Genomic DNA, 19,342 nt, shown 5'->3' on the forward strand with positions numbered 1-19,342 from the left:
AGTTTTGATTACTCACTTTTTGGCCTTAGGTATTCAGTTGACCTGTGTAAGCCTCTGTTTTCACATCTGCAAAGTTGGGATGATAATTGTATCTGGTTATCAAAGTTGTAGGATTAAATGAGAATGTGTAGATAGTTCCTAGCACAGTCACTGGCATGTGGTAGAAGTGTTAGCTATAATTATAAATAGGACATGTCTTTGTGTGTGTTGTATACAGATACATATATAATAAGTAATAACTTCAGAGAAAGGATAACTAAGAACATTTGAGAAAGCAGTCAGCCACAAGGTATGAGGGTTAGGAATAACACTGTGGCATGAAAAACTGAAAGTTCAGATCTAGAAGAGCGATGGAGGTTCTCTAAAACTTGGTGATAAACTAAGAGAAGCAAAAAGTGGCAGGGATTCCAGTATTTCTGGCTGGTTTTAAGGGTCAGGAGGATGGTGGTGGTGGTGTTGGTATTGGTGGTGGTGGTCCTGGGAAAACAGGGACTCAGAACAGAGCCTCTGCTAGCTTATAATCTTTGTGCAAATTAGAAAAGCACCCGTATGTCAAGATACTTGACTTTCATTTGTTGGAAATTGCTGTAGTATACGGATACTGTCACAGAACTGTTTATGGCCTGTCTCCTGTACAGTTCTAGAATTATAAGTGTATTATAGCATTTATGATCTGGATTGGCATCTCCCAAAGTACACAATGATAAACAGCCCTGTTTTTGAACTCCCTTAGGATTTATTTTACTTTACTGTGTTCCGAGGTAGTGATAAAGATGAGGAGAATGAGTATCTTAGTTGCAAAGTCTGGGATTTAATTGTATGCACCTTTCCCAGAATGGGGAAAATAAACAGTTTGTAGTTAATGATCTGAGAGAGAAGAGTGGTAGGATGCATAGAGGATTCTGAAAAGAATCTGAAAAGCAAAGTGACATTGAAAACAGTAGCTAGAAAATATCAAATAGGGAACATAATAGCTGTCTTTTTGTAATATAGTCTCATTTCAAAATATATTCAAAGTTACTTTGAAAAGTCATGGATATAATAAAGTTTGGCATCTGTATTGGAAAAGCATAAAGCAGATAAACCAGCCACTTAATCTAATACAGTTAGTATAAGAGAGTAGAAATTTGGCTCTGCATTTTTTCTGACAGCCAGGTTTAAAAGTAATGGCCCACTAGTCTCATTCTCAAAGGCTGTTAAAGGATCTGGAAAAATGTAAACAAAATAACAAAACTGTATTTGTTCAGAAAAGATCCTAAGTTACCCTAATAACAAACGTTTTGTTTGCCTTAAACACAATTGGGTTTTACATTTTGAGTATGTTCCATTCAAAGCTGCCCGTTGTCAAGAGTTATTCGACTTGGAAGAATGGACCACTTGCCATTCTGTTACTTTTTGGCATTTCCCCTAAAATTTAGTTAAAAGCTTTTCCCTCTCTTTAAGAAATCTCATAAAAATCTGCCCTAGACTCACTCTCAGATTAAAGTATTTGTAGTTTTATACAGAAAAGCAAAATGGTAACTGGGAGTGGTGTGCTGGAACTAGGAAGTGAACAGAGTTGATCTCCTTTTGGTCCAGGTAAGGGCCTCAATTGAATTCTGCTTGATATTCCTTGGATGAGGAGGGATTTCATTCTGAGTTGATCATAGCTCATGTTTAAAACTGAATTCTTGAGTCTTCCTTTAGAAGTTCAGCACCCACAAGTAAGACCTAAAGAAATCATATCTGACTTTTAGTAGTTTTAAGTATTCCATGATAACAAATTCAGGGTCTGAAATTTTTCTTTAGAGCCTTCCTGAAGGTTATATCTGTGTTCTAATCTCTCCCTGGATGTGGAGCTCTGTGGTATTGGACCTTTATCCCAAGTTCCCCTTCCATTATCCACTTGCTAAAGTCCTGGACTGAGAGAATTCTTCCTCTCACATCACTGTCACACCATGCCTCTTTGGAGAAATAGTGTCTACTAAATAAAACTTACTCTGGATTGCCATCGTGTAACAGTCACTTTTTTGACATAGATACAAAAATACTTAGAAGAGAAAATCGCAGGAATGATCCAGGGCCACTAAGGGAAATGAACAGTCTGAGTGGAGACACAGGTTTTGAGGATGATCTCAACCCTAGGGAACAGAGGTCCTTTTTCTCTCTTAATAGCACCATGATGCTAGGAAGATACACATTTCTGAGACATTTTAAATTTTGACTTATGCATAAATATTTATTTTCACATCTGTTAATTATTCAAGTTTCGTTTCTTTTCTTTTCCTTTGTAAGCATATTTTGAGCCGTGGAGAGAAAATATCTGGCCATGGCCCAGCAGTAGGGAGTGGTTGGAGGACTGGACTAGGAGACCCATTGACCCATATAGTTTACTTTAAGAGTGAACTTCCTTTCATTTATAATATAGGAAACACATAACTATTTACCTCTAAGTGCTACATTATAGACTCTTAGTGTCTCTCGAATAGAAAATAAATTGTAAGTCATTTATTTTTATTACCCCTCTGCCTGTTTACTTGTAGACTGCTGGTTTGAGTCTGGCTAGAATTTCTTTATCAGTGTCCTAAAGGACATAGATTGGAAATCAGGCAGAAATCATATTGGAAGATCATCTCTTCTAATAATTCACTGGACAACTCACGTTGGGCTGGTCATTTAGTCTCTAAGCCAGTTTCCTTAACAATTAGGAGACTAGCCTGTATGTCTTCTGGGCCCCTTTTTAAGTCAGGTTCTAATTTGTGGTCCCTTGTACTTTGTTCCATACCACTCATTTCTGTTTCTTAGCATATCTCGATAGGAGAATTTGGAGAACAAGATAGGGATTCATACTTGGGGATGAAAATTTACTCAAGAGCTCAGATGAAACACAGACCATTTATTCTTTAAGCTGGGTTGAGATTGTGGAATAATGCTGATGGAGGGAGGAAGCAGGGACCGACCCTGACAGGGTAAATGCAAGAGAGACTTGTACCTACTATAGAGATACTAGTCTGACAGGAGCCTCTCTTTGTTTTCCGGTAAACAGAATATACAGGTGTTCAGGGTGGTTATCTTAAGAGAGAGAACTCTTGCCTGTGTGCATTTGCATGTGTGCATTTGTTTCTTTAGTTTTTATTGAGGACTGTTTATAACAGTAGGGAATCCATAGTTTTATTTCAGTTTTTCTCTGTTCTTAAAAACAAAAAATATATTCACTTGATAATGATATTTCATTTTCTTCAGCTGTCAGACAATATCTTTTTTCAAGCATAGCATTTCATAAATATTCTAAACAGGCTTGTCTGGTGTTCATTGGCTGCTCCTGCCACCGTCACTATGTTTTGATGACTTTGGAAATTTTCCTTATGTTTGCTTATGGCTTCCAGCATGTTAACTGTGTTTGTGGCATATGTAATCAATAAATTATAATCATTATGAAGCATCTGCTCACAAGCATAATTTGTTTCATTTCATGTTCATCCATGTGTTAAAAAAAACTGAATCTGTTCTCATTTTTCTCCTTTTCTACCTCCTCCCTCAACAGTAAAAAGAACATAAGAAAGCAGCGAATGAAAATCTTATTCAATGTTGTTCTTGAAGCTCGTGAGCCAGGTTCAGGCAGAAGACTTTGTGATCTGTTTATGGTTAAACCATCTAAAAAGGACTATCCTGATTATTATAAAATCATTTTGGAGCCAATGGACTTGAAAATAATTGAGCATAACATCCGCAATGACAAATATGCAGGGGAAGAGGGAATGATAGAAGACATGAAGTTGATGTTCCGGAATGCCAGGCACTATAACGAGGAGGGCTCCCAGGTAAGGACATAGAGGAATCCTGGAGTAGACACATCTTCTTTTGGGTATTTGTGGAATAATGGATTTTGAGAGGCCAGGTCTAGAGACGTAAAATTTAGGTTATTCTTCTCAATGCCTAGCTTAATACTTTGTCACTTCTTAATTGTTTAAAATGGTAGAGAGTACATTATAAAGGTTAAAAGTTCATACTCTATAATCTGACATCCTAGGTTTGAATTCTGCTCTGCCAATCCTGTGTAAGTAACTTACTTTTCTAAACATAATTTTTCTCATCAGTAAGTTTGGAGATAATAATAGTAAGTACGTGCATCAGGATTGTTGTAGGATTTAAATGAGATAATATATACAGAGCATATAGTATTGTGCCTCTTAATCGAATAAGCACTCATATGAAAGTCAATGGTGTTAAAATCTTTTATTATTATTATTATTATTATTATTATTATTATTATTATTACTGTTCTCAATAGCCATACTTTTTCAAGGATAGTTCTTAAAATATTATGATTATAAGAATGAGAATAGTCCTGTATATGCACCTATAAAAAAATTATTTTGTTAAGAAGTATCTTGATTTTCAGAGTTTTTATAATTTTGAAAAATTTTATTTTTTAAAGTATAGTTTATTGATTATGCTATTACAGTTGTCCCATTTTTTTTCTCTTCTTTATTCCCCTCCTCCCTGTACCCCCTGTCCCACCAGCATTCCCCCGCCTTAGTTCATGTCCATGGGTCATACATATAAGTTCTTTGGTTTCTCCATTTCTTATACTATTCTTAACCTCCCCCTTTCTATTTTGTAACTACCATTTATGCTTCTTATTCCCTGTACCTTTTCCCCCATTCCCCGCCCCCTCCCGATAGCCCTCTATGGGATCTCCATTTCTATGATTCTCTTCCTGTTCTGTTTGCTTAGTTTTGTTTTAGGTTCAGTTGTTGATAGTTGTGGGTTCGTTGTCATTTTACTGATCATAGTTTTGATCTTCTTTTTCTTAGATAAGTCCCTTTAACATTTCATATAATAAGGGTTTGGTGATGATGAACTCCTTTAACTTGGCCTTATCTGGGAAGCACTTTATCTGCCCTTCCATTCTAAATGATAGCTTTACTGGATAGAGTAATCTTTGATGTAGGTCCTTGCCTTTCATGATTTGGAATACTTCTTTCCAGCCCCTTCTTGTCTGCAAGGTTTCTTTTGAGAAATCAGCTGATAGTCTTAAGGGAATTCCTTTGTAAGTAACTGTCTCCTTTTCTTTTGCTGCTTTTAAGATTCTCTCCTTGCCCTGGCTGGTGTAGTTCAGTGGATTGAGTGTGGGCCTGTGAAGCAAGGGGTCGCTGGTTCAATTCCCAGTCAGGGCACATGCCTGGGTTGCAGGCCAGGTCCCCAGTGGGGACACATGACAGGCAACCACACATTGATGGTTCTCTCCCTCTCTTCCTCGCTCCCTTCCCTTCCCTCTAAAAATAAATAAATAAAATCTTTAAAAAAAAAAAAGATCCTCTCCTTATGTTTGATCTTAGGTGATGTAATTATGATGTGCTTTGGTGTGTGCTTCCTTGGGTCCAACTTCTTTGGGACTCTGAGCTTCCTGGACTTCCTGGAAATCTGTTTCCTTTGCCAGATTGGGGAAATTCTCCTTCATTATTTTTTCAAATAAGCTTTCAATTTCTTGCTCTTCCTCTTCCTTCTGCACCCCTATGATCCAGATGTTGGAAAATTTAAAGTTGTCCTGGAGGTTCCTAAGCCTGTCCTCATTTTTTTGAATTCTTGTTTCTTCATTCTGTTCTGATTGAATGTTTATGTCTTCCTTATGGTCCAAAGTGTAGATTTGAGTTCTAGTTTCCTTCCCTTCACTGTTTGAAAAATAAAGAAAAATATTCTTTATGAAATAAAGAAAATATATTCTTTTTTTCCCTTAAAATATTCTTTTAAACGTAAAGAAATACTTTTCTTTATTTCACATTGCATTACCTTCACTTTTTCCTCTATTTTGAGACCATACTGAACCATTTCTGTGAGCATCCTCATTACAAGTGTTTTGAACTCTGCATGTGGTAGGTTGACTCTCTCTTCATCACTTTGTTCTATTTGTGTAGTGTTGATCTGTTCTTTCATTTGGGCCATATTTCTTTGTCTCAGCACACCTGTTACATTCTAAGGGTGGAGCCTGAGGTACTCACCAGAGCAGGGCAACCCATGTTGCTGCATTGTGGTGCTGTGTGTGGAGGAGGGATCCAAAAGGGAACGGTGCTGCTTGCTCGGTTCTCACCCTGCTTTCAGTCACTTGCCTCACTACCCACAGCAAATTGGGCCCTTTTGGTGTTGATTCCCGGGTGGGTGGATTTGTGTATAATCTAGGACACTTTGGTTCTGTCCAACAAACTCCTGTGAGGCTGGGAGTTTCTCTCACTGCCACAACCCCAACAGATTTTTTCAGTCATAGGTTTTAAGGCTTTATTTCTCTGTGCTGGAACCCTGGGTTGTGTGGTCTCCCTCGCTCCCCAGTTCCTCCCTGTTTATCTGCACGTGAATGTGGGACTGCCAGCACCGCCTCGCCTGCCCAGTCTTCTAGCTGCCACCTTGCCACATCCAGCTGCCCATCTCCACCCTTCCTACTGGTCTGAATGAATGTTTCTTCTTTAACTCCTTGGTTGTGAGGCTTTCATATAATTCTTTTTTCTGGCAGTTCTGCTTATTTATTGTTTTTAAATTTGTTGTTCTTCTTTTAGTTGTGTGAGAAGGCAAAGTGTATCTACCTACGCCTCACAAGACTCTTGGCCGCAAGTCTTGATTTTCAGTTTTTTATCAGTATAGCTAAGATACATTCTTCTTTCTTTGATATTTTTCTATTTCAAATCCCTTATCTACTTAATTTGTTTATTGATATATAATTAATATACAACATTGTATTAGTTTCATGTATGTAACATAATGATTTGATATTTTTATATATAGCTAAATGATTACCACAATAAATCTAGTTAACACTTGTCACCATACATAGTTTCAATTTTTTTTTCTTTTGATGAGGACTTTTAAGATCTATTCTCTAAGCAGCATTCAAATATGCAGCGCAGCATCATTAACTCTAGTCACCATGCTGTACATTGCATCCTCAGGACTTATTTTTCACCTGGAAGTTTGTACCATTTCATCCCCTTCACCCATTTCACCTACCCCCACCTCTGGCAACCATCAGTCTGTTCTGGTTATCTATGAGTTTCTTTTTGCTTTGTTTTTTTAGATTCTGCATATGAGTGAAATCATATAGTATTTATCTTTCTCTCTGACTTCATTTACTTAGCATAATGCCCTCAGGGTTCATCCATGCTGTCACAAATGGCAAGAACAGTACTCCTCTGTGTGTGCATACACCACATTTTCTTTTTCCATTTATCCTTTGACGTACACTTAGGGTGTTTCCATATCTTGGCTATTATAAATAACGCTGTAGTTAACATGGATGGAAGTGCAGATATCTTTTTGAGTTTATCTACTTTAAATATCTCAGAAATAAAATAACATTTTCAAATCATTTTTTCTTTCTTCCACTATTACATTTGAATATAAAATAAAGTAGGATGCTTGTGAGCAAAGAAACGCTTCTATGTTGTAACGGTTTACACTGTCCTCAGTACCATTGGCTAATGTGCTGTTTTCTGCCAATGGTAGGGGAAGAAGCCACCCTTAGGTGTAGCCAAAGAAAAGAGGTCACATTCCCTCAGCCCTGCTGCGCTAGCAACAGACGGGAAAGACAGAGCCTCTCCTCTGCTGGGGGAGTGGAAGGCCATTAGAGAAGAACAAGGAAGAACGAGGGAGTGGAAGAACAAGGATACGTATCCTTGTTCTTGGCTACATATGCTACTCTTGAATCATTCATTCTTTAGAGAGAGCTCCTAAGCAGGAATTGTTGCTTTTCACAGGTCACATTCCTGACTAAATTCAGACTGATGCTAAATCCCATTTCATATGGGATTTGAGAACAATGTTCAAGGTATTGTTCTCCAACTATCAAATATTTTTAATTTTTCATTGTGATTGAGTTAACTGTGCTACTTTGAGGGTCCAGTAAAAGATTTATGAAGAAAAAACACGTTAATATGTTTTAAAACTTCTGTAGACACTTGCAATGATTCTACTATAGTAGTTCTCAAACTTTAACATGCATGTCGCACATTAAAATCACTTGGAAAGCTTAAACAACAAACCCTTTGAGGCCTAGGCCCACCCCACAGAGATGTGATTTTGTTGCTTTGTAGTGATCTCAAGGTTTATTTCTTTAGTTCCAAACTATTCTAAACTGTGTTTTTAAAACTTTGTGTCTGTGTATTATATTTAAATAGGAAGTATTTTAGAAAGTAATTTTAAATGTATTTATGGAATATAGGTGTACAATGATGCTCACATCCTGGAGAAGTTACTCAAGGATAAAAGGAAAGAACTGGGCCCACTGCCTGATGACGATGACATGGCTTCTCCCAAACTCAAACTGAGTAAGGCAGCCTCACAGTTCTTTGTTCCATTTAGTGTATAAAGGATAGATTACTGATTTACTGAAAGAATATTTAATTAATTGGTGAATATGTTTGAACTTGCACTCCAGCATCAAGTTTCTTCCCTCCTCTCAATCATTCTCTTCCAAATTTTAAGTAATTAAACTGGAAAAGCATGGGGAGTAGAATATAATGTCAGTGGTTTTGTTTACCTTCTTGAATGTGGTGGACATTTTATAAATGTTATGAAATGGGACTAGGCAGAATAGATTTTTTTTTCCTACATATGATGCCTGGAAGATGTAGTGGCAGACTTTGTTTTTGTATATTTGTTTGCTGATTACTGGAATTCAAAATAAATCCAAGCAGCTTCTCCTGGACAGAATTTGAGAGTGTGGAGATGTCCGGCCACTGCTCTCAGCTGTCTTGAGTGTCGTGTGTGGATAGCGGTTTTATTTAAAAATGTGAGGGAAAAGAAGACAGCAAAAATAATTACTACCATTGGACTAAATAAGAGGTTTCTGCCTTATTAAATCATATAATAAACAAAGGAAATATCAAAAAATTGGTATTGTCAAATATTTTTTAGAGCCATATTTACCGAAAAGGGGGAAAGAGGTTCCATTTTTTATGTGAAATGACTATAAACTGAATTTTAAAATAGCTGTGGGTATGATTGCTAAGTGATGATTTTTTTTTTAGTTAAGGTATTTACCTTTTCATGGAATAGTAAAAGCATACAGAAGGTTTGCAGAAATGAAAACATTTTTTCTACTTTTTAGGGACACAGTGCCTTTTAAAACTAGAACTGGCTGTGGCACCGTAGCTTGGTTAGTTAAGAGTGTCATCCCAATATGCCACAGTTGTGGGTTCAATCCCCTGTCAAAAGGGCACATACAAGAATCAAACAATGAATATAAATAAATGGAACAACAAATTGATGTTTCTTTCTCTCCCTTTCTGTCTGTCTCTTCCTCCCTCTCTCTCTCCCCCCTCCGCCTTTCTCTCTAAAATCAGTCAATTTAAAAAATTTTTTAAACTAAAACTAATTCCTAAGTTGAGTTAGAAACCTAAGTATTATGCATTTTTATTACTATTTTTATCCTTACCCAAGGACCTGCTTACTGATTTTAGAGAGGGGGAAAGGGAGGGAGAGAGAAAGGGAGAGAAACTTCGATGTGAGAGAGGAACATTGATTATTGTATACGCCCTAATCAGGACAGAACTTGAAACCTAGGCACGTGCCCTGACTTGGGTATCGAACCCACAACCTTTTGGTTTGTGGGTTGACAACCAACTGAGCCATACTGGCCAGGATGAAGTGTGAGTAAAGGAGATTTTAATGTGTAATGTTAACTTCCTTTTCATTTCTTTATTTTATATTATGAAAAATTTCAACCATAAACAAATATACAAAGAATGGTACAGTGAACCCCTGTGTGCTATACGTGTTGCTCAGCATTATCAAGATTGTGTCATACTTCCTATATCCCATTTTTTCTCATTTTCAAATTCTAAATTATTTTAAAGAAAATCCAATTGTCATTTTATTTCTACATAGTTCAGTTTGCATCTATAAAATATACAGATACAATTGACCCTTGAACAGCTTGAGGCTTGGGGCATGTGCTTAAAATCCCCGTATAATTTAACTGAGCCCCCATATGCAGATTCCCACCACAGGATCAAAAATACTGTTTTTAATCTGGGGTTTGTTGAATCTGTAGACTTGAAACCTAGTGATACAGGAGGACAACGCTATGTTTATTGAAAAAAGATGTGTGTGTAAGTAGACCCTTGCAGTTCAAACTCATGTTGTTCAAGAGTCAACTGAATTTTCTTAAATAACCATGAAGTCATTATTATACCTAAGAAAATTAGCAGTTTCTTAGTTTCTGGGTCTCATCTAATAATCAAACAAATTTTACTGATTGTCTTACAAATATTATTTTTACATTTGGTTTCTTCAGGTCAGAATCTAATTAAGTTCCTCATATTACATTTGATAGTTATGCCTCTAAACTCATGATCTAGAGTAGTGCCCCTCCTTTTTTTTTAATCCTCATACCATTGATTCTTTAGGAACCAGGTCACTTTCTTGTCATTAGTCATTTCACTTCCTTGTGATTTTACTTAACTTTTTCATTTATTCCTCTTAGTTCTTGTAAATGAAAGTAAATTCTAGCCCTGGCTGGTGTGGTTCAGTGGAATGAGTGCCAGCCTGTGAACCAAAGGGTCACTGGTTCGATTCCTGGTCAGGGCACATGACTGGGTTGCAGGCTGGATCCCCAGCTGGGGGCACGTGAGAGGCAACCGCACATTGATGTTTTTCTCCTTCTTTCTCTTCCCTTCCCCTCGCTCTAAAAATAACTAAATAAATAAAATCTTTAACAAAAAAAGTTAATTCTAAAGGCTTGACTTGATTCTGCTTCGGCTTGGCAAGTATTCTTTATAATAGGTTTTCTACACTTATGTTATATCACATCTTAGGGCAGTGTCTGGTTGAGGTAGAATCCAAAGAAGGTTCACACATTGCATTTGAATGATACTTTTTCTGTAAATTCCCTCCATCTCTTTTTGTTTTTCCTTTGCAGTTTATTTGTTGAAGAATGTAGGTTTGTACTATAGTTTACCACAGTCTGGGTTTTGCTAATCGCATCCCTTTGCTGTATTTAACATGTTCTTTTGGCCTTTTTATTTTCTGTAATTGGTGCAAAAGACTTGATCAGATTTAGATTTGATCCATGACCCTACCTTTGACACACAACCCAACTTCAGAGGTGATAGAATCTTCCATCAGTTGGCACATAATATTTGGTTGTTTCTGTCCATTAGGTTGTTACTGATGCTTAGCTATTCATTCACTAAAGATGTACAAAAATAGTGATCGTTGCATGTTGACATTTCCTGCTTAGTTACTAGCTGGAATACTTATACAGAGAAACTTTCCCTCATCCAATATTTGACTACCTGGCAATACAGTTTTTGGTTTGTTTGTTTGTCCTAGTTGTGGTGTTTTGTTTTGTTTTCTTTTGTTTTTGAAGGGATAAAAGCTAGATTTTGTTCCCTTTTATTTACCAGTTTTCAAAATGCAGCATTGTTTTACTAACATCCCCCAACATTTACCCAGTTGTTTGTTCATTTTTATGTATCACTAAGGACTACTAGGTTTAAACATTGCTGAATTTTAACCCATTGTAGTTATTGTCCTTATTGATGCTCATGTCCCAAGCTGGTTGCTGTGTTCTTTGACATGACCATGGTAAGAAGTCATTGAAAGATTTTTGTATTGTCTAGTGTTTTTTAAGACATTCTAGGCCTGCCCTGACTGGTGTGGCTCAGTGGATTGAGCGCCAGCCTGCAAACCACAGGGTCACTGGTTCCATTCCCAGTATGGCGCATGCCTGGGTTGTGGGCCAGGTCCCTGGTGGGGGGCACGCGAGAGGCAACCTCCACTGATGTTTCTCTCCCTCTCTTCCTCTCTCTCTAAAAATAAAATCTTAAAAAGTATTAAAAAAAGAATAAAAAATATTAAAAAAGAATAAAAGATATTCTAGGCTCATCTTGTGCAGACTGGGAATCAGCCATTTGCCAAGGAGTTACTGACATTAGTATTTGAAATCAGTGTTTCAAAACTACAGTCTATATAGTCAAAACTATTTAGGGATATACTGCTACTGGGTTGGTCATTTTTGCAGGCTTTTCAGTGGACCAGACTAGGAAAGTGTGTGTGCATATGTTTTATATTTAAAGATAAAACACATAAGTTCATACTGATGCTCTCAATTGAGATTTAAGGCTACAAGGTTTTTTGTTTTCTTTGTTTTTAAAGATTTTATTTATTTTTAGAGAGGGGAAGGGAAGGAGAAAGAGGGAGAGAAACATCAATGTGTGGTTGCTTCTCAAGCGCCCCCTACTGGGGACCTGACCCGCAACCCAAGTATGTACTCTGACTGGGAATTAAACTGGTGATCCTTTGGTTCTCAGTTGGACGCTCACACTGAGCCACACCAGCCAGGGCAAGGCTACAAGGTTTTTATTCGATGTCCTGTTTTATTAACATCTGTATCTCTTTTTTCACACATGATGAAACTCAGTTCTCCAGAATACCATAGGTGATGGAATTAGAATGTCACATAAATAACTCATTTGCTTTATTCTACCTTATTCACAACTATCTCAACAGTACTTACTCTCTAACCAAAAGTATGATTACTGACAACAACTTAAATTTTTTCCAGTTCTTCTTTGTCAACAGGAAATATAAATTTAGATTCATTTATTTCATTTTATCCAGTTAACATTAAATCTCTTTTTTTAGGTAGGAAGAGTGGCATTTCTCCTAAAAAATCAAAATACATGACTCCAATGCAGCAGAAACTAAATGAAGTCTATGAAGCTGTAAAGAACTATACTGATAAGAGGGGTCGCCGCCTCAGTGCCATATTTCTGAGACTTCCCTCCAGATCTGAGCTGCCTGACTATTATCTGACCATTAAAAAGCCCATGGACATGGAAAAAATTCGAAGCCATATGATGGCCAACAAATACCAAGATATAGACTCCATGGTTGAGGACTTCGTCATGATGTTTAATAATGCCTGTACATACAATGAGCCTGAGTCTTTGATCTACAAAGATGCCCTTGTCCTACACAAAGTCCTGCTTGAAACTCGGAGAGATTTGGAGGGAGATGAGGACTCTCATGTTCCAAACGTGACCATGCTGATTCAAGAGCTTATCCACAATCTTTTTGTGTCAGTCATGAGTCATCAGGATGATGAGGGAAGATGCTACAGTGATTCATTAGCAGAAATTCCTGCTGTGGACCCCAGCTTTCCAAACAAACCTCCTCTTACTTTTGACATAATTAGAAAGAATGTTGAAAATAATCGCTACCGGCGGCTCGATTTATTTCAAGAGCATATGTTTGAAGTATTAGAAAGGGCAAGAAGGATGAATCGGTAAGTTTTCAAAGCCATTTCTTTTTTTAAGAACTGGAATATTTAATGTGAAACATAATAAAGAATTCTACTTTGGTTTACTATTTCAGCTCAGGTACATATATGATTACAGTTGGTAGAGTGCTACTTTGAATTCTAATTAACCAGAACTTCTAGAGAGAAAGCATCTAAATTAGGACTAATAAGAAGGAGTAAGACAAAATTGAATATCTGTTGCAAAGAATAACTTAAAATACAGCCTTTCACAAAATGCTTTTTTGAAGAATAAAGTTTATAGTTACAAATAGTAACATTATTTTCCTTTGAAGGTTGAGTTCAGTTCAAGCACACTTTAAATAAATTAAAATAGTTCTAAGGTATTGATATTTTGAGATTAAACTGATTTTTTTTTTAAATTTTTATTGTTATTCAATTACAGTTGTATGCCTTTTCTCCCCATCCCTCCACCCCACCCCAGCTGAACCCACCTCCCTCCCCCACCTCCACCCTCCCCCTTGGTTTTGTCCATGTGTCCTTTATAGTAGTTCCTGTGAGATTAAACTGATTTAAATTTAATCACCATTTCAGGGTACCTAAAAGCTCTTTCTTACTTGAAATTTCTCACTTTAAGTGCCTTTTACAGACATTAAGTGTTCTAAAAGAAACGATCAAAATTAAATTTCCATCAAGCTTAAATTCCCTTTTAATTTAGATTTGTTGTATATCTTTGCCATATAACAATAGTATACTTGACTGTTAAAACAATTTCAGTTCAGCAATTACAGTGTGTCGTCTTTGGCTCTTGGAGTCACTTAGGGAAATATAAAAAGTTAAAGATACAGACTCAACCTTCTTGGAGCTTATAGTCATCATGCCAAGAGCTAGATCTTCAGGCAGTTGGCATGAGGTAATTCCATCTGGGGAGTCTGTGAAGCCTACATTTGCTCTGGATCATGTAAGAAGAATTAATAGTAATGTTTACTGTTCCTGTTAAGCACCTGCTCTTTGTAAATCACCATGCTAAGCACTTTATGTAGATAATCTGTGGTCCTTGTAATAGCCAATCTAGGTAGGTAGTAATCTTCCCAGGTTGCATGTGAAAAAGAAGTGCACAGAGAGAAGTTGCCCAAAGTCACACAAGTAGTAAGTGTGGTGGCTCATTTTGTTCCCCGCTTGTAGAGGGCTAGGACTGAGGTATCACCAAGATATCAGTCATGGAGCACAGCCATGGGTGATAAGGCTTGAGTTTGTGCTCTAAAAGCTTTAAGTCTGACAATTGGGATAGGACCTATGCTTAGGGAAAAATAATTCCAGTCATGAGACAACACATAGCAACTAGATTTTTAGTAAAGATGGTGGAGGAAGGCACTCCACACTAGAGTTATAAAAAGGCTTGAGGCATCAGAGAAAATGGAGGAATGGGTGGGATTCACATAAGACAAGTGGTATAAGTAAAGGCATGGGGTCAGGAAATGAGTATAGTGTGTTCAAGGGACAGACTAGAGAAGCTTTTGAGTGACACATTTAGGAAATGGTCTCTTTATTCTTCAACAGTGGGAATAGATAAAGAGAAAGATGGGGGGTGGACATCTTGTAGTCAAAATCTGCATTCAGACCCTGGCTGGTGTGGCTCAGTGGATTGAGCACTGGCCTGTGAACCAAAGGGTCACCGGTTTGATTCGCGGTCAGATTGCATGCCTGGATTGCAGGCCAGGTCCCCAGTAGGGGGTGCGTGAGAGGCATCCACACATTGATGTTTCTCTCCCTCTCTTCTCCCTTCCTTCCTCTCTCTAAAAACAAATAAATAAAACTTTTTTAAAAATCTGCATTCATTTATTATTTTCATTTATTCAACAAATGTTTATTGAGTGGTCAGTTGGTCACATGTTTATTGTACTGTCAGTTATGAGTATTATCTGGATGTGTGAGATACACCAGTGGACAAAATGGATAAACCCTGCTTTCATGGAGCTTACACTTCTGTTCTTCTTCTCAGTTTACTTAAAGGCTCTTTAAGTTGAAAGTCACTTCCTGCCACATCCCCATTACATCTTGGTATTAGCTCTGTGAGTCTTCTAAAGTACATTTGTGTCTTAGATTATTAGCAACTTTATTTATTTTCATATAGATAACATGATTATTTTAAGAATTAACCAGATTTTTGCCCTGATTGGTGTGGCTCAGTGGATTGAGCATGGGCCTGTGAACCAAAGGGTCACTGGTTTGGTTCCTGGTCAGGACACTTGCCTGGGTTGTGGACTGGGTTCCCGGGGGTGGGTGCATGAGAGGCAACCACACATTAATGTTTCTCTCCCTCTCTTTCTCCTTCCCTTCCCCTCTTTCTAAAAATAAAGTACTTTTTTTAAAAAAAGAATTAACCAGATTTGTACCCCTAGAAAATGAGCTTTTTTCATTCTTCCATTGTTGACATGACAGGTGTTTGCTTTTGAGGCCTGGGAGATAGAGTCCAAAGTTTATTCATAGGAACTAATGATCAATTTCACTCTCATGCCCACAGCTTTGTTGCAAAACATAAAGGAAGCCATTCTTTGAATGAGTGTCATACACAATAATTAAGAATAACCCATGCTGCTGAGATGGAGATGCATCAGTTGAGTGAATGATATTAACCAGGGCTTTATTTACTATATTGCCGGTAATACTATAGTGACAGCAGATGTCCCAAAAATATTAAGTTCATGAATTCCATGAAGTCCACACACAATACATTTTCACATTGATCTCTTAATAGTGTTCACGCTTCTTCATAACTTACCCCTACCCACCACTGCTACCCGATATCACCTAGGACTTCATCACCTGAAATAGAAGGGATCTGAATAGTGAGGCATAGACGAGAAAAGTTCACTCAGTTGACAGTGGTTTTTCTGTCAGTAGTATTCAGGAATAGCACAGCGCTGACTCCCACCATTTGGCCTCTAGCTTTCCTAATGTGCTGACAGTATTCCTGGACTAAGTGCTCTGACTCCCTTGCAGGTAAGGGGAAGCATAGGACAGCAAGGACAAGGGAAGCACTAATAGTTCTCTAGTAATCTTAATTATTTTCTTCTACTGAATGTCTGACCTATATGTAAGGATTACCTACCAATTAAGGGGAATAAGAGTTATTTCTTTTTCCATCTTGAGTTTTTGTTCTTGCACATGCAGGGAACACCTAGTCTCTCAGATTAACAAATCCTTCATATTACTTTGTTTAAAGAAACAAAACAGAAAGGATATGTCAGATGTTTAATGGCTCTGTAAGGAACATCCATTACTGAACCACATAACATGGTGGAATTATAAATCTGCTCCCTTTTTTTTCCCACTATACCCTAGATTACCAATTTTTTTTATATACTATTTTTGTATATAATTAAAATTTTTAAATTTTGTATATAAAGTAAGCTATTATAAAATGAGTTTTAATTTCCACTGAACAGTCTTAAGATGTTTCTATTCAGAAAACAGGCATCAAAATAGTGTTATAGGAATTTCTTCCCTTGGCCCATTTTATTTTTATTGGTTTCTAACAAGTATTAGCATGTCTATAACCTGCACAGATTTTTAAAACCTTTCCAGATACCTCTATTTTAGTTGCTTTGGCAGTATTTTTAAATTTTCTTGCTAGTTTACCTTTGCTGATGAAGAGAAGCATTCTTGAGGCTTCACCAAAGTCTGTTGCTCTAGTGGTGGGTATCAGCAGGCGCTGACTGGGCTTGCTCTGCCTGCCACACTCCCCCAACCAGAATGTCTATTAACTGCTGCTAAGACTTTGCCTGTGGTTACCTGTGTGAATAATTTTTCAGACCCTGGTGTTCTTAGTTAATAGAATTATATTTAAGCCTTCCTAAGACCACAGTGGATTGAGATAGAAATAAAATTTCTACCAGTCCAAATTCTGAAGTTATTTTGCCCTGTCCTCTCATGTGAAAAAAGAAAAGCTTTTAAGAGTTTTTAATATGACAGAGATAATTCTTTTCCATCTCTCTCTATGTCGCCCCCGATGGTTCCCCAAAATTACGAGGTTATTTCTGGGAAACTAAAAGGAACACTAACCTGTAACCATTATAGTTCCCTCATGACTTGGCAGTTTAGGTCAAATATTCTCTGAGTCCTACCAGCCTAAACAACCATGAGATACAAATCCAAAAAGAAGAAAAGGGACATTGCCTAAATCTTTTGTTAACACTTTATATCTCCAACCCCAGGGCTGTGGACCATATAGGTCCGTGGCCTAGTAGGAACCAGAAGTGAACCGGGAAGGAGGCAGATGGGCAGTGAGTAAGCAAAGCTTTGCTCAAATTAGTGCCTGAGCTCTGCCTCTTCCCCACCCCCACCTTCACAGTCCATGGAAAAATTATCTCCCACGAAATCAGTCCCTGGTGCCAAAAAGGTTGGGGACCATTGCTTTATATAATGTGTTGGTCCCTCAATTAAGAGAAAGTAAAAATTAATCCAAAGATTAGATGCAAGTAAGTGTTGGAATTAGTATGGAGCCTTAGTGTAATCTTTGGTATTGGTAGCCCCCTTCTCTTGTGAAAGTCAGCCATTTCTGCCCTGGAAACTGTATGACACCTTTCCTTTTACATGAACTATAGAAGGAACAAGTCTTCATGAAAATGAAACTAGTGGGCATGAGGCTTACCAAGGAAAAATGACTCTTGAGATTCTGTTCTAAGGAATTTTAAAGAGATACCCTTCTTAGCACTGTGCAGAAGTAACATTGTGTCGGTTAACATTAAAGGAGCATTGGATAGAATTTAACATGTAATTGAGGTGTTTAAAAGAAGCAGTTTGTGCCATCTTGCAAAGTGAAAGGTCACAGGTTCGATTCCTAGTCAGGGCACTTGCCTACGTTGTGGATTTAGTCCTCTCTCTCTCTTTCTCACTCTCTTCCCCTCTCAAAATAAATAAATGAATAAATAGATAAATATATAAATAGATTTTTTTAATTTTCAAAAAAGAAGCAGCTTGTGTGTCAATAGATACTCTTGATGTTGTTATAGGACAGATTCCGAAATATATGAAGATGCGGTAGAACTTCAGCAGTTTTTTATTAAAATTCGTGATGAACTCTGCAAAAATGGAGAGATCCTTCTTTCACCAGCACTCAGCTATACAACAAAACATTTGCATAATGATGTGGAGAAAGAGAAAAAGGAAAAATTACCAAAAGAAATAGAGGAAGATAAACTAAAACGAGAAGAAGAAAAAAGAGGTTGGTTTCTTTTCATTTTTCTAAATATGAAGAAATATACTATACTCTTTTCTAGCTTGTCTTATAATTAGCTATGAGAAGAATCATGTTTTTATAAATGAGGACTCAGGGTGTTGACGTTTTCAAACAGACATGGTAAGATATAAATGTTTGTTTTATCTTTATCAGTTTGATCATCAGACTGGAAAAGACTGGAAGTTACATGTGACACAGCAGTTATCCTAAAATTTCAGGAGCAGAGTCAGTTAATTCACAAGAGTGGGAGATTAATACTATGGGTAGATAAAAATCTAAGGGGCCCAGCTGGGGCTAGAAACCATTCTCAGCTGTGAGTGCATCAGGGTTCCGCCCCCTTGGTCAGCAGCATGGCTCTCCATATACAGACTAGTCGGGTACTAGCCAGGTAAGTCGATGACATTTTGGCTGAACCTGATAACCAGGAGGACATTTCTTTAAATTTTTAATTGTATCAAGCTAAAAATATTACTTTGAGTCACTTGTCAGAAGTTAGAAATATTTTGACATTGGGAACTTTTACTAGAAATTTGGTCATTTCTGATAAAGTTCATATATATTCCTAGAATATATGACTTTGTAAGAGTTATACTAGTCTTTAGCATCAAATCTGCTCCTTAGGGATTTTTTCCCTTAAGGAAAAAAAAAAGTTGATTTGAAGCAAATTTTCTTAAGCAATGGCACATGCAAAAAAGAAGAGAAAGGAACCTGGTTGGTGAGAATAATAATTTTACCAGCATAGGGCTAACTACAAAAACCAGCAGCTTTGTTCACAGAGAAGATATACTCATTCAGGATGGTGATTGGGGGAGGGGGTGAGGAGGGTCTCTGTCTTTGCCAGTGAAAAATGATTGATACAGAAATGAATG

General features: G+C 37.3%; 1 protein-coding gene across 44 annotated transcripts in view; it reads left to right on the top strand.

Moving 5' to 3' along the window:
* The window catches only part of PBRM1 (polybromo 1), a 121,058-nt gene that overhangs the window by 56,667 nt on the left and 45,049 nt on the right, over positions 1 to 19,342 (top strand). For all 44 annotated transcript variants that reach the window (XM_053929292.1, XM_053929290.1, XM_053929309.1 and 41 more), the window contains 4 exons: positions 3,524 to 3,800; positions 8,189 to 8,294; positions 12,616 to 13,258; positions 18,247 to 18,458. In XM_053929292.1, the coding sequence (XP_053785267.1) occupies positions 3,524 to 3,800; positions 8,189 to 8,294; positions 12,616 to 13,258; positions 18,247 to 18,458 (1,238 nt within the window). The remainder of the gene's footprint in view (positions 1 to 3,523; positions 3,801 to 8,188; positions 8,295 to 12,615; positions 13,259 to 18,246; positions 18,459 to 19,342) is intronic.

The sequence above is a fragment of the Desmodus rotundus genome, chromosome 8 (genome assembly GCF_022682495.2).
Source record: "Desmodus rotundus isolate HL8 chromosome 8, HLdesRot8A.1, whole genome shotgun sequence".
In the NCBI taxonomy this organism is placed as follows: domain Eukaryota; kingdom Metazoa; phylum Chordata; class Mammalia; order Chiroptera; family Phyllostomidae; genus Desmodus; species Desmodus rotundus.